This window comes from Haliaeetus albicilla, chromosome 7, assembly GCF_947461875.1.
Source record: "Haliaeetus albicilla chromosome 7, bHalAlb1.1, whole genome shotgun sequence".
In the NCBI taxonomy this organism is placed as follows: domain Eukaryota; kingdom Metazoa; phylum Chordata; class Aves; order Accipitriformes; family Accipitridae; genus Haliaeetus; species Haliaeetus albicilla.
The window spans coordinates 38,330,590-38,353,866 of record NC_091489.1 but is presented as its reverse complement, the minus strand read 5'-3'; the positions used below and the strand labels follow the sequence as shown (position 1 = coordinate 38,353,866).

General features: G+C 40.7%; 1 protein-coding gene across 5 annotated transcripts in view; it reads right to left on the bottom strand.

The window, feature by feature from the left end:
- Window positions 1–23,277, bottom strand: part of RIN2 (Ras and Rab interactor 2) — an 82,616-nt gene that overhangs the window by 54,488 nt on the left and 4,851 nt on the right. The window contains exon 1 of one of the 5 annotated variants that reach the window (XM_069787791.1): window positions 62–94. The exons of the other annotated variants lie outside the window; for them this stretch is intronic. Within the exon in view, the coding sequence (XP_069643892.1) occupies window positions 62–79 (18 nt within the window). The 5' untranslated portion in view covers window positions 80–94. Of the gene's footprint in view, window positions 1–61; window positions 95–23,277 lie in introns of those variants that run through there. 5 annotated transcript variants of the gene reach the window in all.

Below are 23,277 nucleotides of genomic sequence, written 5' to 3'. Positions count from 1 at the left end.
AAAAAACCCAAAACATTTTCTGTTGGTTTTAACATGTAGCAGGAAGCTTTAAATTGTTCACCCCGTTTCCAGAGGTCATACCACAAGAGCACTACAAAAGGTTACATTTTTCCACTTTGATTCTGGTTAAAAAGCAGCCGTGCCAGGAAGCTCAGGAACCAGCCTGTTTTCCAGGCAGAGTTTGCAGACTTTAAAGGTTGAAAGAAAAATCCTGAATTCTCCATTCTTGTGAAAGCCAAACACTAGAGGATGACCAAGAGAAGACAAAAACAGCACTGGAAAAAAAAAATTAACAAAAATAAAATCAAATTTTCTTTGTATACCAGCATATTTAAAGGAATACATACATTCCTGACGAGGCTCTAAAGCTTTCACTGTGATCTGTGTGGCTTTATTTAAAAGTCAGCCTAAATAACTTGACTGCACCAATCCTGTAAGAGATTGAAGTCCAGTGAAGTGGGTGGGCTTGCAGATGCTATTACATTAGTTGAACTCTGTGTCATCATTTGCCACATACACACAGGTACAGAACAGTTGTTCCACTCCGGGGAGCATCAGACATTTTAAAGACTTTTGGTATTTGATATTGGCTATTCTAAACAATCTAAAGGTTGCCATATAACACGAGGTTTTTAATTATAAAACTGTTTTCTTTCAATGAATTCTGGAAATGGAATTTGCACCTGAAAGACTTAAGGTGGAGGGAGAAGCAGGAAACCCAAAAAGAAATCAGAATAAAAATTCACTTTTCCAAGTTGATGCTATCCTTTTAATGGCAATATCAAATTCAATTCCACAGAAAAAAACCCAGAGATTTTAAATGAGTTACATTAGGGGTTCATGAGCAAGATCATGTAGTTTTATGTGCATCTCTCATCTCAGTCATTAATCAATCCATCTGCAAACAACCACCCTTTCACAGGAAATCTAATTTTTTTTTTTTTTTTTTTTTTAATTTAACCACAAGGACATCCGCATGCAATCTTATTACCAAAATAAGACCATGCCAAGATTTTTACATTCATCTTATTTCAAAACAGAACAGAAGTTTATAAGCTTCCACACTCAAACATACAGAAGAATGCAAACATACAAATACTACTCCTTGAAGGGCAAACTGTGTATGACTAAGTCAGAAGAAAGCCTCAAATAAGATCACTGCTTATTTTGCCTGTAAGAGGTTCTGAAGCTCTAACCTTTTCCATAGCTGCTATTATTGTTACTACGTATGTGATATTATTACTATCTGTATGACCATAACTCTGAGCCTCAGCTGAGCTCAAGTCACTCAGTTGCTGTTCTCAGCTCTCTACATAGCCAGTGAATGAATCCACGCTACCCTTTGTGGTTACAGTGTAACTTCAAACTGACTTAGGGTAATCTGAATACTGTTCCATGTTTGAGTAGTTTTTAGTATTTCTGATGAGAATCAGCACAGTAGGAAACACTATTGTTGGGGGTTTTGCCTTTTTTTTTTTGTGTGTGCATATGCTTTTTTCAGGCTACTGAATATGCAAATAGACATTAAGACCCCTGCTGGTAAAATGGATGGCCAGGGGTGGGTGCAACACTCCAAAAACTGAGAGTGGGCCCCTATCCATCTCTCACCTCGGAATTCAGAGGTACCTCCACACAGCGCACAGAAACAACTGCAGAACGACAAACCTACTGTCAGGAGGTTTCATTTCTCTACACAGCTGTCCACAACTGATACTTACTCAGATCCAAACCAGGTTGAAAAACCACTGCTCTGAAGTTGTCTTTGTTGAGTTCGGACAGTATGAGGCTGTCAGAAAGGAAAAAATCTCCCTTCTTTGATTGGGAAGGCAGGTAGAGAAAGATGGCTTCTTCTGTACATACTGGAGACAAGCATTTTCTCCTTCCTCTGTGTTTTAAGGACTGAGGCAGACAGTCTAGATAGATTTGCTTAGACATTGCCTGGGTGACTGCTCAGAAACCCATCTGAAAACGTCATCAAGCTGCAGGAGCTAACTCACTGTATAATTCATGTGACCTTTTGTCCAGCCATCTGGAAGGTAGCCTTTTCTGTGTTTAAGTGGTCAGTACTTTACCTACTTAGCAGTCTCCACAGCTCTTAGCTCTCAAAGGGCAGCAGGTGCTAGACTACTGCCTGCTGCTCTGATGTTCGGGTGGCTCCCTTCCAGCAGCACAAGCCTCTCCTGTAAGCAGCGCTGTCTTCCCGCAGCTCTTCAAATCCAGGACAAAGCTTATGTGTGTAAAGGACAAGACAGGGCAAGGAAAAGGAATTATTTGTCTGCTTGGCAAATTTCTCTGAAATGCAATGCTACTCCATGGATGCTGACACCCACACAAGCTGTATGTTTCAAAAAAACCTGGTGCTTTTCATCTTCTTTCTTCCATTCCCTTCTCCTGGTTTTCATTCACACAGGAATGCCAGAGCACCATTCAGGTGCCTGGATGTAACCAAGACTCCTGACTTCTTATCAAAACATCTCCTACTTCCTTCCCTCTCCTGCAATTTTATTTGGTATTTTCTATGTTCTTATACTTAACCATAGTAGTGCCAATCACTGTCTTCCTGGACTTCTCAGGATCCTTCCCTTTAATCCTCTCATTCGAATCTTGCTTTTACAAGGCAAAACATCCCATTTTCTTTAGCTAAAAGTCCTAGTAAAGATAAGAAAGTCTGTATTCCTCCCCTCAGGCCACAGCAATCTGGGGAACTTAAAAAGTTGCTGCCCACAATCCTTCTTACCCCACCTCTGCTTGGTTTCCTAAGGAATTGAGGCTATACAACTGCACCGGTTTTCTGTTCCTTAGTTCTTAACTATGATTTTTGATCTCTTGGCCAACTTAACAAGATCAGATGGAGGAAAAGAGTCTCTGTTTACAAATACTGACAAAAGGACAGAGGGAAGAGACTCCATTAATGCCATCACTGAAGGAAGAGGAGGTATCTGCAGCCTTCCTTTTGCTAGCTGACCAACAGAATTAGCAGAACCCACTTTTTTGTATTTTAAGCATAAGTTACCCCACTGAAGGAACTGGCTCTCTTCTTTCATTCTCAATCTGTAAAGGCCATGCAACCACTGAGCATAGACACTCACAGAAACTACTTTAGGCAAACAAAAAAGGGTTTTGCTAGTCTGCAGCCAAGGAAGAACAGGAGAAAATATCAGTCCAGACCTTTAGTATAAAGTGGCAAAGGTCAGCTGATGTCAGAAGACTAATGCTGATTGACACCTGTCAATGTAGTCCTTAGGCCATCCACTTTGCCAGTCGCAGTGTACAGTAGAGGAGCTGAAATATAATCCCTACTGCCTCATAACAGAAATGCATGGAAGCTAGGTAAAGCCTACTACGTATGTACTTGAAAACGTATGGTGAATTACCATCATATATATTACAATCAAATTATAATAGCAATTTATAAATATATAGTATCAAAGAAAATATAATTAATTCAGTGGACCCATTTTCTGGTGGGTTAAACTGGAAACCAGAAACAGGAAGGATAAATACATTTTACTTTTTTTAAAAATGTGAAAACAGTACTTCTAAAATGCAATCCTACACTCGAGAATACACTAAGAGATATACACAGAACTTCAGATTTTCAGCAAATTTAAGCATCCTCACGCATTTCATTTTCCTGTTCCCCTAGCACATTTGCACTACCCCATGGAGAAGGCTGCGTTCATCTCTAACCTACAAAGCTCTGGTTTGTCTAATTACTCTGACCTTATCTGATTCTTGGCAAAATTAAATTTTTCCTTTTGAAAGTATTTCCTCTGAGAAGTTAACTGAAAGCCTACTTCCAGGGACACAGACACAACTGAGCACAGTATCACTTTGAAAATCTATCAAATAAGAGCCTCAGTCTGAAAACTATCATTGGTGCCAGGATTTTGCAGACCTCTCAACTCAAACGTTGCATTGTGTTAGCACAGCTGTATCCACAAGCAAAAAGCGAGGGGATTATGCAAAAAGGATTCTAACTTCCATCATTCTTCTGGCTGCAGAAAGGGTTTACAGTCCTTTCTTTTTTTCCTTCAAATAATGCAAGGGCACATTACTTGTAGAAAACAAATAATACATACAGCAAAAGTGACAAGTCACTCTTTACTTTACACTTTTGTCATATTTTGTCATTACTTTACAGTGTCATATTTCTGTATTTTGTCATTTTAATTAAACTGTTTGAAAAAGCTTGGAAATTACAAACACTCTCTGATCAACCTCCTTTTTCTTCAAGCTCTGTTTTTACTTTTATCTCTGCTACCTGAACATAATGAGTTTGTGTGAGCCACTCCCCTGAAGCAAGCCCAGTTGCCACCAGTATGATGTCAGTGAGCAACAGTATTCTACCCATAATGAGCTAAAAAAAAAAAAAAATCTTACAAAGATAGACACTCACTACACATGTAGGCAGAAAGGCCACGAATGACTGTCTGCAATCCTTTTCAGGAAACAATACTTTTTTGAAAAATTAAAAAGGAAGCAGAAATATGCAACACATTAACTTTTCAAAAACAACGAGGAGATCACAGGTGAACTGTGCTTACTATTCCCCCAATGTGCCTCTTAATGCATCTTTGTAAAATCTGAAATGCAACACTACTTAGTTTTCCACCAGTTACACACCTCTCACCAATTTCTCCAAGGAAATTATTACTCTTCCCATAAAGAAGAAAAGAAAAGACGATACAAGGTAGTTAAAGGCAAGCAGCAGAATTAAATGATGTGCAAATATTCTGATCAGTGATGTAAGGTTACGTCCCAACTGCTGATAGACCATTTTACGCTTTTAAGTGTTTTCAGTTGCTACATTTGTCACATTAGGCACTGTCACTCTTAAGCCTCGTTTCTTGGTACAGGTAGAACAAAGAACTGCGTATCCCCACAGCAACGGCTGTTCCTCTCGGGCCATTACGGCAGCAAGCAGACTTATCAGGGTACGAAGCTCCCTCTGTAAGACCGCCTTGCCTCTTGCTCCCTTTTCTTCAAACTTTGTACCAGGACAGTCACTCAGACAGCCTGAGTTTTAAACGGGAGTTACAAAAACAGCCAGGTCATGGACTTCACTATAGTCCCGTCTTTCAAACAAATCCTTGTCTCTCATTTCACTTGCAATGCTAATCCGAGACCTGAATTTCCATGGGTTGGGAGAGGACAGGACAAGTACAATCACTGAGGATCACTACAGTGACATCTGGGCTCTGGACATCACCTGTGCACAAACCCATTGGAGGCTGGGAGAGCAAGTATCCATGCAGGGTCACTGCCCTATGGCCTGCAATAGGGATAACAGGCAAGGGCCATGCAAGCCTGCTCTGCTCATTGAAGGGGCTGCCTGGAGGAAGCCCTAGCTCTGGGCTCCAGCAGACCCCTGGAAGGCAGAGAGCATGGCAAAATGGTCGACATGAGAGAGGAACAGCTGAGTCTCAAGACCTGGTGAAGGGATCCAGATACTTCACAAATCAGAGGCTTCCCTGAGCCAAGGCACAAAGTCAGTGCCCTTCACCCCTTTCCTACAGACGCCTTTTCAAGGCAGGCAGGAGATCCAGTCCCTAGAGCACAGCCTGCACTGTGTAGCATCCCTGTCCCTGGGACCTACCTTGCATGCCTGCAGCTGGGGCAGCTTGTGAAGGCCACTGAGCACTTGCCCACTCCTGGGCTGGCAGCCTCAGCCATCTGGGCCTTCCTGAACTTCTTGGAGGCCTGCACAGAAGAGGCCAGAGCCCAGCCAGCAGTGTGACCCCAGAGTCTGCAGAAGTCTCTGATCTCCTCAAGCAGAAGAGATTCTGGGGCTGCTAGCACCAGTACCCACCTCCCTGGGGACAGCCAGAACTTAGCCAGGGCCCAACACAGCCTTGGCTCATGTGAATGTGAGGGAAAGGTGCAGTGCAGCTGTGAATCCTGAGGCAGAACTGATGGTTAAGAACAGGCAAATGAGTCTGAGGAGCAAGGTGTAGCATCTGAAGGTGCAGTGAAGAGTTTACAGGGTTGTAACCTCATATCCTCCTTATAACCAGGAGGATAATGGGCTAGATAGACCCTCACTTGGATGCAGTATGGCTGCTTTTTTCCTAGTAGTCCTCCTTCCTAAAACAAATAGCTGGCAAACTGCCCTGCCCGTTCACAGCTTTGACTTACAGCGATGTTCTCCTAGATACCAAACTGTATCATGCAGAGGTTACTCTTCAGCTCCCAACATTGTCAACTTGCTTATTTATTACAGGTCACAGCTGTTCTCAGTTTCCTTGGCTGATCTTTTCTGACACCTGTATTTGTATCCTGAAGTATCAATGCTCCGCATCCTGGTTAACACAACATAACAATGTTGTTAAAATCACAGCCATCTTTCCAAGGACTCCTTCACCTCACTATGCATTAAGCCATAAAATATCAGCAACTGCTTAAGGAACTACTACCTAGACAGACTTGGATCTTCAGGGGCTGTGAACCAGTCCAGGCATCAGGCTTGGTATATTTATCTGACTTTAGAATCTAAAGTGGGAACATCACTGCTAAACTTACGCATTGATCTTTCTACATCTGGTTTCAGCTGGTCAACACTCCTGCCTCAACCAACCTTTTGCCTGTAGGCTTATTTTTGACCCTTGATTCCAGATCCTACTCACTGGCAGCCTTTTAAGAGAATAAGGGATAAGGAAGAATTACTTGAACTTGTTTCTGCATGGCACTCTCAGGAGAGGTTTTGAGTCCCATTAGATTTCGGATAGATCTGCTGTCTCACAGCTGTCTACCCACTTCTTTTATCTATGCTGAAGTCATAAATGAAGAAATGAAAGTATCTGAAAATCCTATCTGAAAAGTGTGCAAGAGTTGGCTTGACTCTGCTCCCACTGACACAAACAGACATTGTATCACTCTTTCCAATTGGAGTGTACAGTTAGGCAAACACCGAATGCCTCAGAAAATCCAATCCTTAAGCTTTGCTGAAAATGGCACACTACCAAGAGGATTATGTTTGCTGCTAGTGCTGTCTCTCTGCACTCTTTCCAAACAGTTTCTTCTTCCTCTATTCCACTAAACAACCTCTTCCTGCTTGCTCCCATGGCATACTTTCCACATTACTGAAAAGGAATAAAAACCCAAGTCATTTCCTTTGGCACAGCATTTAATCGTGAAGGATACTACCACATCTCTAATAAGAGAATGATTGTACATTGATACATTCAAGTCTTGTTTTGTCTCTAGACATGTCAGAGAAATACATTTATAAGATTGGCTTCGATTTGGATAACCTTTCAGGAGGTTCATATTCTTCCCAAATTCCCTGGCCTGGATATCTCACAAAACTAGAATTCTTTGCAGTATTTCCATAATTTCCATTTGTTATTCCTGCCAAAACCAGTGAATAATAAAAGTGAAAACATTCAGAAATATGTTTTCAACCCTCTTAAAAAGCATTTAACATTGAGCTGCAGTTCCTGGAAGAAGCAAGAAAAGGTAATTGTGCAATATAGCTTCAAGAATTCATAATGAAGCATTAAGTCAAATGCAGAGGGAGATGGGTTACAGCACCTGCATCTAGATGGAGATGCACAAGATAGCCACCTGCTGTGCTTGGCTGTGGGTTATTGTAGGCACCTGGGAAAAGCATATCTCTATCTCCTGCACCATGAATCCCAGCAAAGGATGAGGCTTTCAGTGCTCCTAACTCCGACATTCTTGCCTGACAGAGGCACCAAGCAAAGCTCTGATCATACCACTCCCAGAGATAACATTCCTCCATGCAGCAAGGGGGAAGCAAGAGACCTGACCTACTGCCAGTTCAGTGAGCTTACACACTTCTATCTACTCAAATATTTCCATGATCTAGGGTTAAGTGATTAGATATGCTTATTCTGGTATTAGATAGCTGCACCTAGTACAGCATCCTTTTCTGTAGTTTATTCTTTTGCACCGAACAATTACTGATATCCACCATAATTTCTATTTCATCATGTTTCGAAAAAAAAAATTACAGGTATGCTGACTCTACTGAAAGCCAGGTAAGGCTTTTGAAAATGAGCACCTGAAGTATATGTCACTGTTTATTAAATGCACGCACAGTATCCATAGATATGTAAAACTTCAATAGATGGGAGAAAGTATAAATAAGATGTTCCTGCTAAAATAAACAACATGATGGAAGGAAAGGGATACCCTCACCTACATTTTTAAGAACTTGCCAAAATGTACACCAACATTCTTAAAACTACTATGTGGTATTTATCAGTTCTCCAGATCTGTAAATTTTTAGGAGTACTTAATGATCAATATTCTTTCTCCGTTATCACCATTCTGCGAATCTGTAATACACAGGAAAAGAAATCCTGCAACACCATAATATAGCAGAACAAACTTGAACTTGCATCCATACTACAGCAAGAGGATTCTTGGATACAAGGTATCCTTACCTAGTGATTGAGGTATACATGTTTGAAGCAATGATAAATTCAGCACTAGATATGGAAAGATGCCTTGTAGTTTACCATTTATTTGCCAGGGTTTGTGGGTCCTTCCTCTGATGGATTAACCCTATACATGCTCTACTATTCCTTGTTTGCAAAGTTTTATATTGCACAAGTAGACAGTAACAAGGACTACCTTTATTTCAGAGACAATCTCTCAGGTGCCTCTCAGTCAGCGGGGAAATGGTAACTCTGCAGAGGAGGACACAGAACAGACACTTAACAGAGGTCCTCTAAACCTGCCTCTACCCTCCTGGGCTACAGGGAGAGCCTAGGGACAAAAGCTGCCCCAGATGAAGTTAACCTTTTCCAGTTCTTCCACTAAACCACTATGATGCTCTTGAGAAAGATTAGCAGGTACATATCAAACCTTTTCCAATTCAACAGAATAACCCAGGCCAGCCACACATAAAAGCCAGGATGATGTGGCTGATGCTCCATGCTTATGATAACTGTTTTTAAATCAAAATTGACTTCTGGTACCTTAAATTCACTGGGCAACAATTGCTTTTGAAAAATTCTTCTTCATATAATTCTTTGAAAAGGATTCCTTTTTTTTTTACTGAAAGCAGCACACAGAAGGGGTGAGGGGGAAGGGTAGACAGAACTAAAATGCTGTTTGTTTGACCTTAAAAGTAAAAATTAGCCATGGATTGCAAGATAGAAAAGTGACATTAACAGAACTGCAAAAGCTGCATTTTCTTTTTTTTTTTTTTTTTTCCTCCAATTAATTGATAACCCTAAATACCTTTTAGGCTCTTCATTATTAAAAAAATAATAAAATCAAATGTTAAATAGTTTGTACAGCCCTGAACAATGACAAAACATAGCTTCTTTCAATTATAATGCCACTGCACTTTCTAGTTGTGTTTGTTGCATGTGATCTGCTTAATAGATACCTCCCTATAAGAAAATAGCTGTTTTATAATTGCAGCTGTTTCATTATTCCTTAAGAAATGTTCTGCAAAGATTATTCTTTAGTCAATTCTGTAGCTAAAAGTAGTAAACTATTGTTCAGGAGGTAGCCAACACCTAAGAAGCTATAGCCTGTGTTTCATAAAATCAATAGGAAGATCTCCACCGATGTCCACAAACTGGAACAAGGTTCAGCATAGTGCACTAAATGGTATGCAAGAAGAGTCTAGAAGAAACCTCTAAGTCACTGAGCATATCTGTTATTCCAAGCTCTACTTAAAAGCTTGTACTCCTCACCCTGAGATGGTTGAACGCAAATGCCGAAAGTGTCATTTGCTGCGCACTTCAACTTCAGCAGAGCATGAGACATTGAGGCAATGATTAACTAGGGAACAAAGAGCATTTTCTTATTCTGGTGTTGACCTCAGGCTCATCTTCCATGTGATGCATTCAAAAGTAAATACATAAACTGTGCCATTGGACCCTCACTGATCTAATGTTTTTACCTATTGGCTACAGAATCAGGTCATCGGAAATGTACGCTTGACACCTTGTTTTTCAGGTAGCTCCCAGTGACAGTAGTTGCTACTCTTCAGTACATAGGTTGCTCTTCCTCTAAGTGTAATAAGTTAAGGCAGTTAAATACACAGTAGCTTTATTTCAGCTGAGTCCATGATAAGGGCTAATAACAGTTTTTACAAAGAAATTCAAATAAGACACGTAACCACCTAGGCCACTTCTCAATTTAGCCCTTAGTATTAGTTTGGAACAATTTCACCCCTTTTTCTTTATTCAAGCTATTAGCATATTACATGAAATAGTAATTTGGGGGACCATATAAACTTGGGCTCTACACCAAAAACTATGTTCACAGTATCAAGGAGCTGCACAATAACACATCCCAAGACACACAACCCACAGGATACTATAGCTGTGGAAACCTGTATTCAATACTAGTGTCCTCACAGTCCTCATGTGATGACATATTAGCCAGCAGGTTAAGTTACCTTAACAATACAAAAAGTAGCATCAGTGCAAAAGTAACAGCCTTCACTGCTTGCAGCGGTGGAGAAAACCATCATAACGTTCTGTAGCACTGGCTAGTGTTGACGATCACACTACCAGCACCCCAGGTTGGATTGCTTTAAAAATCCTGCCGGTATCTCATCCTCCAGCCACTTTTAAAAGAATTAGTCCAACAGCAAGGGGAGTATTTGAATCATTTTTCAGGTTACATGTGGATCTAAAATGAGACAAATTAAACAGCGTGGCATCATCTTTAAAAGAGAATGATGTTTTTGTGATTTCAGGAAGCATGTGTGCCCTCTTTGACCCCATGCACGGTTCCATTAAGACAAAAAGTCCCAGTGGTTAATGCACTCTGAAGATTTAAGAAACCGGTCTCAGATTCTGTGAGAACTTTGATACGTAACTAGTCTTCGTTTCTCATGAAAATTTGGAACAGTACTGCTCTACCTCAGAGGGTTTTTTCAAGGAGTAAACAACTTAGCACTGACAGAGTTTCAGATACTGTAATGATGGGAGTGACATATGATAACCCTTTACTGTCATCAGTGCATATAAATAGGGAAGAAAGCTATGATCGGAGGAGCGTGATATATCACAAAGAAATGGGAGGAGACCATGTAAAAGAAGAATTAATATCAAAAGTGTGAGTGAAGGAAACTCACTTCAACTGAGACACACAAACACACATTACCCCCAAACTATGAAGAAGTGTTACACCCATTTGGCTCATTTCAATGAAATTTTCTTTGTTCTGTAATGCTCTGCTAGGAGATCTTAATGCTGTCTACAACTCCCTAATGGGAGGGCGTAGAGAAGAGAGCCAAACTCTTCTCAAAAGCACATTACTAGAAGGACAAGAGACAAAGGGCAAAGTGGAACACAGTAGCTTTCAACTCAACATAAGAAAAAAAGATTTTTACCACAAGGGCGTTCAAACACTGGAACGGGGACCCAGAGGGGCTGAGGTATCACCACCTTTGGAGATACTGAAAACTCAGTGGGCCAAGGTCCTGAGCACCCTGATTGGACTGGAAGGAGGGCTGGACTAGCTGACCTCTGGAAGTTCCTTCCAACCTCTAGTTTTTGCCAAGACTTCACAAAGGTATGTGTGTTCCCATTTACCACTGGAGTATTTTCCTGAATTTCTATTTAGTACACTACAAATAACAAAATCAAGCATAAGACCTCATGTTCCAGATTGCTTTTTTTTTTTTTTAGCTTTTTTGTTTCCTTGTTTTGAAAGAAAAAGTTATCAGAAGTAAACCATTATTTTTTCTTTATCAGTTTTTCACAGAGGTGGGAACACCCCACTCCTCCAAAACCCTTTTTTACTTTTCATCACACAGGATTTGCATAAGCCAATAGAAAGCACAAAATCAAAAAGCATCATCACCTTAAATAATTCATAAATAAAACTTCCAGCTTTGTATTTATTAGCAAATGATACATGCCTAAGTATACAAACACACAGGCTGGGTGTGAAAGCACCTCCAGGGGCAGAAAGCTCTGAACTCTGAGCAAACAATTGAACATACTATTGGAGCTATGTGTCAGCAGGAGCAAGAAAAGTTTGGATGTCCATTTTCTAAAGGGACAATTTGACTAAACAAACCACAACTATTATTTATCTACCCCTGGAAAATGCGTACAAAAAATTAGCAGCTCACCTAGTGAGTGATACATGAACATTTATCTAAGTTTAAATAAATGGGAAAAAATTAGAGCAATTTAATTTGATTTTTCCCTCCTAAAATAAGTAGACTAAGTGTTGCTTCAGCTAGTGTAAATCCACTGAAATTCTTGGATCTTGAAAGGATCAATTTTCAACATGCCTATTTAAGAATGCAAAGTTTCCTACATAATGAATTACACCAGGTCAACACCAAGTGACTAACTCAAGCTATGCAGTTGTTCTTGAACAAAAAACAAATCCACAAATGTACTTGCATGTCATTAGCTACATTTCCACTGTTGCTTTCTGACCAAGAGGCTAATGTAATCAAACAGTCTATATGAGGAGAGTCACATGTAAGTTTTTGTGCAGCTGTTTAAAAGTGCAACTGCATGATAGACATTACAGACACTTTGCTTCTTTATTCACTCAGTACTCACTACTTATTTTTGCAGAACACTATCGGCTGCCTTAAGCACCACTTTTTGTGGCACACTTCCAGAGCGGTTACCAACTCTTCTTGTGGAATCAGTGCACAAACGCAGCAAACCATAAAGTTGAGTATCAAGTAAAAGAAAATTTTCACTAGAAAAACTTTAAAAGAACTGTGCTTATGTCTTGATCTATTTATTTTGTTTTGTTCACAGAAAATACTGCAAGAAAATCTTTCACTTAATTAAACCAAACTCTTTGCTCTCCATACAAAGACCTCCCATGTAAATATACCAGACAGCAAAACTCTTATGCCTATACCAGAGAGAGTTTTCACTGATGTAACCTAGTTAGGATCCACTAGCAATGAATAGATAAGCTACCCAATGTAGAAAGCTTGCATAATTGTTTGTCTCGGCTTTAGACGGACAGACTGGTGAACTGGGTTAGCGCCACTAGAGACTTCGCACTTCCTGCACTACTACAACACAGTGCTGCTAACCTGTATTATGTAGAGGGAAAGCTACCATCAAGCTCAGAATGTGTAATTTGTTCCTGAACCACACTTTGACTATACAGAGTGGAAAAAACAGACTGAGCCATGTCCACGAGTCAGCTCACTGTCGTACAAGTGTGCCAACACAGCAAGCAGGATAAACCCCAAAGCACAGTGTTCTCATTGTCCTTTCAGCTATGCTGTATACACATCACAGGAGATAAAATGGCTAGACTTATTTCATAATGTTACTAGGAGTTAAAACAAAACAAAAAACCAAACCAAACAAAACACACAAGATCCCAGGGAGAAAACAAACTTAATTTGAAGTCTTTATTTCTTGCCTGTTTGAGGATCTGGTTGGAGGCAGAGGGGAGGCATAACTAGGGCAATCTAAAAGTTCTTCAGAACAAAGTCTGCAGATAGCACAATACAATGCATTGCCCCTACCTGACCTATTTGGAAAAATTGGGAAGGAAGTTTAAATTATCAAAATCATTTGAGGCACTTGTACATTTCCCATAAGAATCAAGACTATAAGACTGGTTATAAAGAGTGACTGTTTTACATGAAAATTCACCCGCAACTTTGACCAACTATGCTCTGAAATTCCCCCCCCCCCCCAAAACTGAACTACTGCATATTTGGGGGGCTGGGGGTATTAATTTGGGAGATGGCTTTTTTTTTTGAGGGACAAGGGAGTTTCAGATACTCAAATATTTAGAATCTACAATTCAGTTTCTAAATATACTTTCACCAAAGGAGAAGCCAAACATGACATACTAGTCTGATAAACACTGTTTATTGTTTCTTCTTCCATCCTATTTATGGAAAAAAATATTAAATAGGGAAAACAAAAAGGTTACGACACATACCAGTGAAACCCAGGAAATTCAAAGCTGAAAGCTGTTGAAATATCTGTCCCAAGTTAATTCCACTCCTCTTCCTGTTTTTTATATATACACCATGGGACTGACAATGTTAGCCTCAACCAAACTTCCTGGCTTGCGTTTCAATCTGTGTAACTTCGAAGTCACGTAAACACAGGTCATCCTTCCTGTCCTCATGTTGCTCTTCTTGATCCTCCTTCAGATGACAACTGTTCCCTCTGACCTCTCCCTGTAACTTTTCCCTCTGATAACCATCTCGGGTACCTCCATCATATTCTGTCACTATTGACTTGCAATTCATCAACAATGCAAAGGTTACTGCTGCTTTCCTGGCCCTCTTCCCTTTTTCCATCAGGTTGTCCATCATTAGCTCTCTCCTCTCATCTACTTATCCTGACCAGCCCCAGCCTCTCCTACCCCAGCCCATACACCCAACTTGCCCTCACTCTTGCAGCTGAACGCTGGGGGATGAAACCCCATGACTTTGTCAGCTTTCTTCCTTGTACCTGTAAGTCTTCCATCCATCAACCCAATTCTCTTCACATTTTGCAGTTTTCACTGTTTTCTACTTCCTACTAAAGCTCTTCTTTTCCACCCCATTCTCCCTAGCCATCTGCATAAGCATCCTGGAAAGACAGATGTATTTCATATTATATGACATCTCCAAGATCTGGCATTTTACACAGGTTTGAGCAGCCTTCTCGTCCCTTCCCCTTCTTCCAATATCACATCTGTATTTGAGAAGGTCATCCAAGATGATCACCCCAATAATTCACCTATCTGCTTCTTTCCTCAAGTCCCTCAAAAGACCAGGACATATATACTCCCATATATAAAAAGGGCGGTACTGATGCTACAGCCACCAACTGGCTCTTACAGTACAGAGAAAGGCTTAAAGCCTCTCCCAGGCTGTCTTCATCCAGACAAGGAAGAAAGAAGGTCCTCCCCCTCCCTAGATTTTGGGATGAAGAGTTTTCCCTTCTCTGACCAACCTATTTTTGATCCCCCAGTGGTATAGGGAATATCATCATCACCAAACTTTGCTTCCTCAGCAGCATCAGCAGTGACATCAAGACCCATTTGATTACTACTAAAAGTTTCTCTTTCCTTGCTGGATTTATGAGTTCATAGAAGCTACTAGCAGGGGAACTCCTGAAGAAGGAAGTGTGGGTGTTTAATTCTCCACTGTTAGTTTGCTTGTGTAAACAATTTATTTTCTCTCTCCTGGGACAAAGTGTTTCAAAATAAGTGTTTTAGAAGAAAATAAGCCTCATTTACTGAAACTGGGTCAAAGTACTGACAACAGCAGACCATTCTCAAGTAAACCACATTGGTGACTCCACATGTTTACTGTATCAGGGGTTACATTATGTACATAGGTCAGATAAAGAGTTTGTTAGTGTTGCTTTTTTTTTTTTTTCTTTCTGATCTGAATCAAATGCGATAAAATGCAGAAAGTGAGGCAGCAGTCAGATGACAAGATATTTTCTAGGTTTAATTCTTGCTGACACACTGGTACCAGAAGATTCCCATGACTGCTAGCAACAAACATTGGCAATCATTGCATGTGGGGAGCTGGGACTAAGTGTACTGGGATACAGGTTTACTTGGTTCTTTTACAAATGAAAAATTAAATTGTTTAAGAGCTAACAAATTCCATCATTCACTTTTTGCAGATAATAAAGAGAAAATTGCCAATGCATGAAAATAGTTCTTGGGGTTACACACCACAGTTTCAAGACTTAACATGGCATTATTTTATTGGTTCTACATCTGGTGCCAGTTATTTTTATACAGCCTCTTTGTATAAATTCAGCAACATGGAAAAAAACCCTTCAAATTGCATCAACTACTCTTAAAATAAACGGCAACAAGTTCATTTCTCTCTATTCTTCTGTATCTCAGCTATGATGTATCCCCTGCACAAAAACAAACCCATGTCTCTGGGGAGTCACAAATCTCTCTAGGGAGTAACTTGACCTGCTGTGACTGAGCTAGGGGAATTCAATCCACCCCTAAAACTCATTATTTCATTCCCATTCTGCCTTCCTTCCAAAACCATCACACCAAAAGGCAAATCAAGGAGGAAATATCTTTCTTTCACAGTCCATGGACAGGATCACTGTCCTGTGTCTCCTCCTACTTGCAAAGTCCTACCCCAACCCCTACTGGAGAAGGTGAACATGAACAACGCTCAGCAAGGAGCTGGTATCAGCCTCCTCCTAAAGACAGAAATCAAGCATACTCCATTATCTCCCCCAAGGCCTGCACACAGGACAACGGGAGCTGTCCAGAAAGACCCTGCTGAGGCCAACACCCCATGCCCCTCAAGCTGGCATTTGATGCCAAGTACCCCTTGACAACCAGGAAAGCGTAAGCCTAGAGGGACTGCAGGTCTACTCTTCCCATCCCCTCCTTCGACAGCCCAGAGGGGCTGTTACAATCAGTTGGGCTTCCTAATGCCACTACAGGGTTCAAGCAGGTGCAAAGCTCTTTCACTTGCCTTTACAGCCCAAAGTGTTATAGAAGCAGCTGCTGTCAGCTGCCAGTCTGACTGCATTCAGTTCATGTTTCCCACATTTATTCTTAGCCTGAAGGGCTAGAACCAATTTTTTTCCCCTTCTCCCCTTCAGATAAAAGTTTTATTCTGCAGAATATAACTGCAGTGGTCCCTCTCGTCATCCAGGGAATCTATTGTTCGGCCGGCAATGCATAGTGGAAAGAGACCCAGATTGTAATCCACCTTTAAAAACATATAAATCACTTTTCACACCGCAATTCCATGTCTCCTTCCACGCTTTGCCCATCCTGCCAGTGACATATTAGTCTAAGCTTTCTACCATTGCTGCTTTGTACAGCACCAAACACAGACGACCCTGTGGTACCAGCACTGCAGAATTCAGCAGCAATAGCTACTTGTTTGAAGCTTGCATGTTCAGTGAACATTCAACAAGTTCTACTCATTAATCTCTTGATCAGAAATGCATCCCAAGCACACAAGCACCTTCAAACAGCTACCATGCTTCTTATCAGCTCGCCACAAAAAAGCATCTCTCTCCAATCTCCTCAAATGCATAAATTCACACAGAAATATACCTAGCCTTGCACTCACACATTTCACACCTACATTCAAATTACACCAACACCACCATGTCATGTTCAGGCCTGGAATAGTAGCAGTTTAATTTGCCATTTCATGACCACCAAGGCTGGAACTTAAGAGACTGCCCCTGGAAATGATAACTTAGCCACTTTCCAACAACTCAAGACATTTATGTGTAGCCTTGGGAGGTCCGGCATTTAAATGATGATCATCTTATGTGCAATTTGGAATTAGCCTACACATTCACAACACAGACCCAAGGACTCAACACACTAGAGTGGCACTGACTCCAGTGCAGGTACTTTGCTGAACTGGATCTGAAAGAGGAAGGTCTAAGGCCTTGCTGGGGTTAATGACTGTTTGAAAGGCAGGGAAAAGATGCTAGCCTAGAAATGGGTTTAAGTGGCCAAGGCAAATAACCATATTGCGTTCAGTTAAAAGCTGGCAAGCTTGAGACAAAAAGCTTTCAACTGACAACCAGCTTTCTACGCTAGCCACCAGACAGGGGATAAATAAAAGCAAGGGATCCCATAACACGCTGAAAGAGTCACCCTACGGCGTCATACATAACAAACTTTGTCAAAACTTTACATGAGCTATTGTTGTGGAGATTGCACATTCAGACTAAATAAGGCTTTACAGATGTCAGGGATAGTGTATACAACCTGTAAGTTGCTAGACTTAGTGTTTTATTTTTGTCAGGACCTTTACCATAGTTTCAAGAATTAAACACGATCTGTTGGCCTATGCTGCATTAGCGCTCCTTTAATGAAGTGCGTCAATTAGGAAAAGCATGAACAGAGAAAAACTGATGGACCATCCATAGCTAAAATTATACATATATAAAGTATAAACACCTTGCTGAATGGAAAGCTTACTGACATGAGCTGAACCTATGATCTATCTTTCTTAAATTCATTGTCCTTTTAATGCACCAGTAAAATATTCCAAATGAAGATTTCCTCGAATGAAATAGAGGCTATCTTCCCATTCTGTTGGGCCCAAAGGGCACACTCTGCCTCGACATCGAGGAAACACATGTAATCAGTGTTACAAACCCATCCCTGCCTGAAAAGGAAACATCCTGACTGACAGAACTGTCCAGGGAACACAATGTCCACCCACATGGGAACTGGAAGGCCCAAAATAAAAACCTAAAGAGTCTTCCCATCACAACTGATTCATTGCCTCCTAGCAGGAGTTTTAACTACACTGATAAGCATATGCCTTTGTAAAGGAAAAAGTGGTATGAAACAATGTGTTGATATTAAGACTAATTTCTTCAATTCACTACTTCCAAGTTAGTGTCTCCTTCCAGCAATCCTCAGTTAAATGTACTACTATCCTAAGGCTTTTCCTTAGTTCTACATTCTGTACTCCAGCGGTGTAACCAAAAGCCTGCCAGGAACATTATCATTAATTAGACTGTCAACTTTAGAACTAATAATGTTCTAGCCATTATTAGAACATTAACTATTGAAAGACAACTATCACCTACTGTCTGTTCTTAAAACACGCAAAACAACTTTAAATGCTAAGCAAAACACAGAACATTACAAAAGCAATACACAGAGCATCAGTGAAATTGTACATATTCCTTGGCCTGAAATAAACCTTAAATAAAAGCTTGAATTTAGACATAGCTCTCAGGCCGTGATACTAAATGAAGAAAAAAAAAAGCCTCCAGCTCACCGTGGAGTAGTAAATGCAATAGTTCTCAAGTCTAGACTATGGCATGGCAAATAGAAGACTACCAGCAGTAAAGGAAAATGCCCGGTATGTCTGCCAAAAGGGTGTGCACATGCTAGTATACTATCTTTAGCAAGACACAAGACATGCAAGATAGAGCTAAAACAGTTCTCTGGCTTCCAGAGCTGCTGTTAACAATATAGGAAATATACCGCAAGTGATAGCTAACATATGTCCAGTCATTCACGAAATACAAAGGGATGAAATAACGTTTTTCACATAGCCATCAAAAAAATTAATGCGCACTACAACAAACCAAATATTTATCTTGGCAGATCATACCTTCTGGAAAAAAATCTGCAATAAAGTTAAACATTTTAAAGGGACATACTGCAAAACAAATGCTGAGAATATCTTGGTAGGGAATTCCTGCCAAAACGGATGAGCTGTGCATTTATCAGTGCAACAAACACAAATTAAGAATTTTTACAGAACCACTAAATAGAAAATTTGAATTAACCAAAGGAAAGCTAGCTGCTCACTTGATGGTGAATCTTAATTTTTTTTTCTCTGACCAAGTAAGCCAAAAATTCCAAGCAATGCAGTTTGCAAAGAAGTATATACTATATAAAATGAAGACCACTGATACAAGTCAGAACTGAAGCTTTCTGCATAATTTCTCATGACAAGTTGGTAAGACTCTAACATTGCTGCTATGCACTAACTTTTGTTCATTGTTTTTATTGCATTAAAAGTTCCTGAATTCTATCCCACTTCAAAGTAGAGCCATAGTCTATTTCTCACATGGCAGGGCAGGCAGGGATGGCACCTTTCTGGGACATGGGAGAGGGGCTAGCAGACTCTTGACCTACATTCGTAACTGACTTAACTAAACAGTTTTACAAGTCCAACACACTTAACTACTGGAAAAGTTCACTCATGGCTCAAAGATAATTTTCTAAAATTTCAATTATTTAAAAGCAGTTTATGAAGACTTCAGCAGCAACTCCCAGGTCTAACACATGTTCAGAGAAACACGTCAGGATATGAGTTTTACTGCAGCTACTATTTAAATCAATCAAGTTCAAACTACTAGCAGTAAAAGTCACAGGACTGAAAATTCACATTTTCTACTCACAACTCCCAAAACTGAACTCTTGCCAACTTCCAGAACAACTACCATTTTAAACAGCTGTCTCTAGATAGACGCTAGGAAAGCTTATGTACAAAGTTGGGGTTATACTGTGGCACATGGGCATACATAATTTAAATAATCCACAGCACCCTGCAGGTTCCCGGACAGGCAAACCAACAGGTGTGATCCTTAGCAAACACACTGCAAGAACCTTGGCTTCCTTCTCCCAAGCTATTCAAAGTGTTCAAATTATGATTTCTCATCTTGTATTAACTACCATGAATACTGTGAAGAAATTATTATTTTTTAAAGCCCCAGCTGTAGCTAAAATAGCTTATTACAAGAATTTACTGAGTGTTGGCATCTCATAGTTGCGAGTATCTAACTGTTTTCCTAAGAAATTACAGTCTCCGCAAGTTATGCGTCATAAAGCATGCCAAGGCCCCAGCTGCCAAAAGGATGCATGCTTATTTTTGTGAAGGTTATGGTTTGTTTTTTTTTAAATACAACCATAAAACAAAGAAGAAACATAAATTCAGTTTAAAAATTTAACTTCTTCGCAAAAAGTGGTGAGCAGTTTCCCACACAAGCAGATCCAAAACTGGCAGCAGGCATACCAAGACCTCAGTCTGGGCCTTATTTAATTCCTAAGTTAAAGTTATCACAAGGCTCACTTACAGAATCAGCATGCAGCTTAAGTAAAAGGCAGCACCTTGCCACATTGGCCCAGGGGCACAGACTGAGCTGGAAAACAACAGCTGGCAATTCTGTCCACTACTGCACACAGGAGAAACCCACCCCATGACAGAACATTTGGCTTTTGCCTTAAGCACCTGACCAGGCATGTGCAGGGCAGGAAGATAACAGAGGGTACTCTTGAAGGTAAATAACATTTCTCCATGCACTGACTCAATGAGCTGCTCTGATCACTCATTCAAACCTGCCTTCTGCTATCCTCACAAGCTCCACAGCTCTGAGTCTTCATCTGAACCAGTAAGCTCAGTGAGAAACACAGTCAAGTCAGGCAAGAAAAATACTTCCATTGCTTCCACGCATTCATTCTCAAATGTATTTAAATACAGGTTTTGGCATATGCTCAAAAAGCATCACCCATTAAGAGAAACTATTAAGGATTAAGATAGCGACAAGGCTATGGATCTGCAAGCAAGTTAAGAAACGGAATGTCAGCATATGTAATACACATCATGCATGAAAAGAAAACCAGTAAGACTTTGGGTTATTTTCATGTTGGAAGTATGTTTCAACAAAGTCGGGGTCAAAAAGCCGTGGAGTTAATTACTGGAAAGCACAGATTTGTATTCAGCAAATATAAAGTAGAAGCCAAAGACATCATTTTGGATGCAAAAAAAGTAAGAGAACCATTTAAAAGTCCAAAAAGTTTTTGGTTTTTCTTTTCCTTTACAAGCCACTTGTGAGACTGTCTTTAGAGCCCTGTGTTTAGTCCTGGGCATTTGGCCAGATGACATTCACATTCTGGAGCTGGTGGAGTGAGGAGCAAGAATAGCTGCCTTTTTTTTTTTTTTTTTTTTTTTTTTTGAGGAAAGCCCATCAGAATAAAGTTGTTTCTGCCTCTAAGCCTGTATATATGAGATTGGGGGAGATGATTATTAGCACCGCTCACCAGAGTCAATTTGCAGTGCTCCACTGGTTATAATGGAGCAACAGTAATTTGCAGCTAAGGATTTGTCCCTTAGTTTTTAAATATCATACGATTCAGTGCTTCCAGACTTTTCAGAACTCAGGAAGACAACACCTGCTTATGTGCAACACAGGGCTGTTACTCTTCAGAGACAAGTCACAGGTAAGACATCTGCCAAGAATTTTCGTTTACAAGGCTATCTTGGAAACCCTGTTCCAAGATTGGGAGGAAAAATGCACTTCCTTTGTCTCATCCTACCCTCTTGTTATACATCATCTTCACAGGCCAGAATCCTCCATGGTCCAGCACCATTAACAGTCTTTTCATGCAACACCCAACACAAATGGGTTCGCTAATTCCAAATAATGTATGATAATTACATATCACAAGATACTGTTATTCCTGCCAAAGGACTGGTAGGACTCCAGTAGCTTCCTTTTGCTGCTTTCCCTCTATCATGGCAAGATTTCATACTCCTTTCCCATATTCACACTGACGGCAGAATCCCTACCAGCTTCAAAGATAACAGTATAGCATTAATGCTCAGTAATTCTTGACAGAGCTAATTCTTTAGAACAGCATTTCCAAAAAGAACAGAATGAACCTACCCAAGAGAACATGACTGCAGCTCCACAAATTCTTTTCCTCTATGTGTAATTTCTCTGCTGATCTCAAGGCAGAAGAACAAAACCACCAAAAATTCACACCTGCTTTATCAGCCAGCTGCTTTTCAAAGCATTGCAGTAGATAGATGACCATTTTCAAATATTTGCAAATCAAACTAACTTAGAGTGAATAGCAGACAAAAAAACATTCCCCAACTTCTCCTAAGCACACAACAAATGGATATATGATCAGTCTTGCAATTACGAGACAATCAAATTTAGTCACTTTTCTTAGAGAACACATTTAAATCTTCCTGCAAACTTTCAATAAATGATACGTGAGGAAAAAACCAAAACAGACAGAAGCATGACTTTAGCCACCCTGCAAAATTTGCATTTTTATTTAAAAGAGTTAAGCATGGGTTTTACATACATAAGCTCATAAAAACTATAAAAGGCAACAAAAAGTTACAAGGATAAAACCAAGCTCTTGGGCCTGATTCAGCATTCACAACTAATAGCATAAATTCAGGAGCACCTCTCTTGAAGTTAACAGAGCAAGTATAAAACTTACTGTCAAGAGAGGAGAACTCGGCCTGCCCTCCTTCAACTGAGGAATGATCCTCACAAACAACAGACTTTCCAAGCATTAGAGATCTGGGGAATACTATGCTATATTACTCTGCTTTTTGTTTTGCCTGAAAACTTTAGGCAACAACACTTGCCTGAAAAAAAGGCAGTTACTAACACTTCTGTGCTGAGGCTCCTGCTCTGCTTCCTCTGCCTCCTCGGGCACCGGGTGTGGGTTTTGGAGTAACCCCCCCCCACCCAGTGCTGAGCCACACAGCTCCTCTCTCGGCCACCAGCCCCTTCACCAACCTCCTCCTCCTCACCCAGCTCCCACCCAGGAGCTCTTCTCAGCCATGACACCCTACGAACGTGAAAGGCAGACCAGCCCTGCTTCCACAAGCAGGGCATCAAAGGGGAGCCTGGGCCAGAGCTGCTGGAGCGATGGGGACAGCCTGGGGCCCGCCATGCCTGCCCACACCACAGGGACCGCAGGGGACGCAGGCCACTGCCACAGAGGGGGAGGCCCTCACCTCCACCACCACCAGCCAGCCCCACAGGTGCAGGCCCACTGCCACTGAGCTGGGCAGGCTGGAGGAGCACACTCGTCAGGACAACG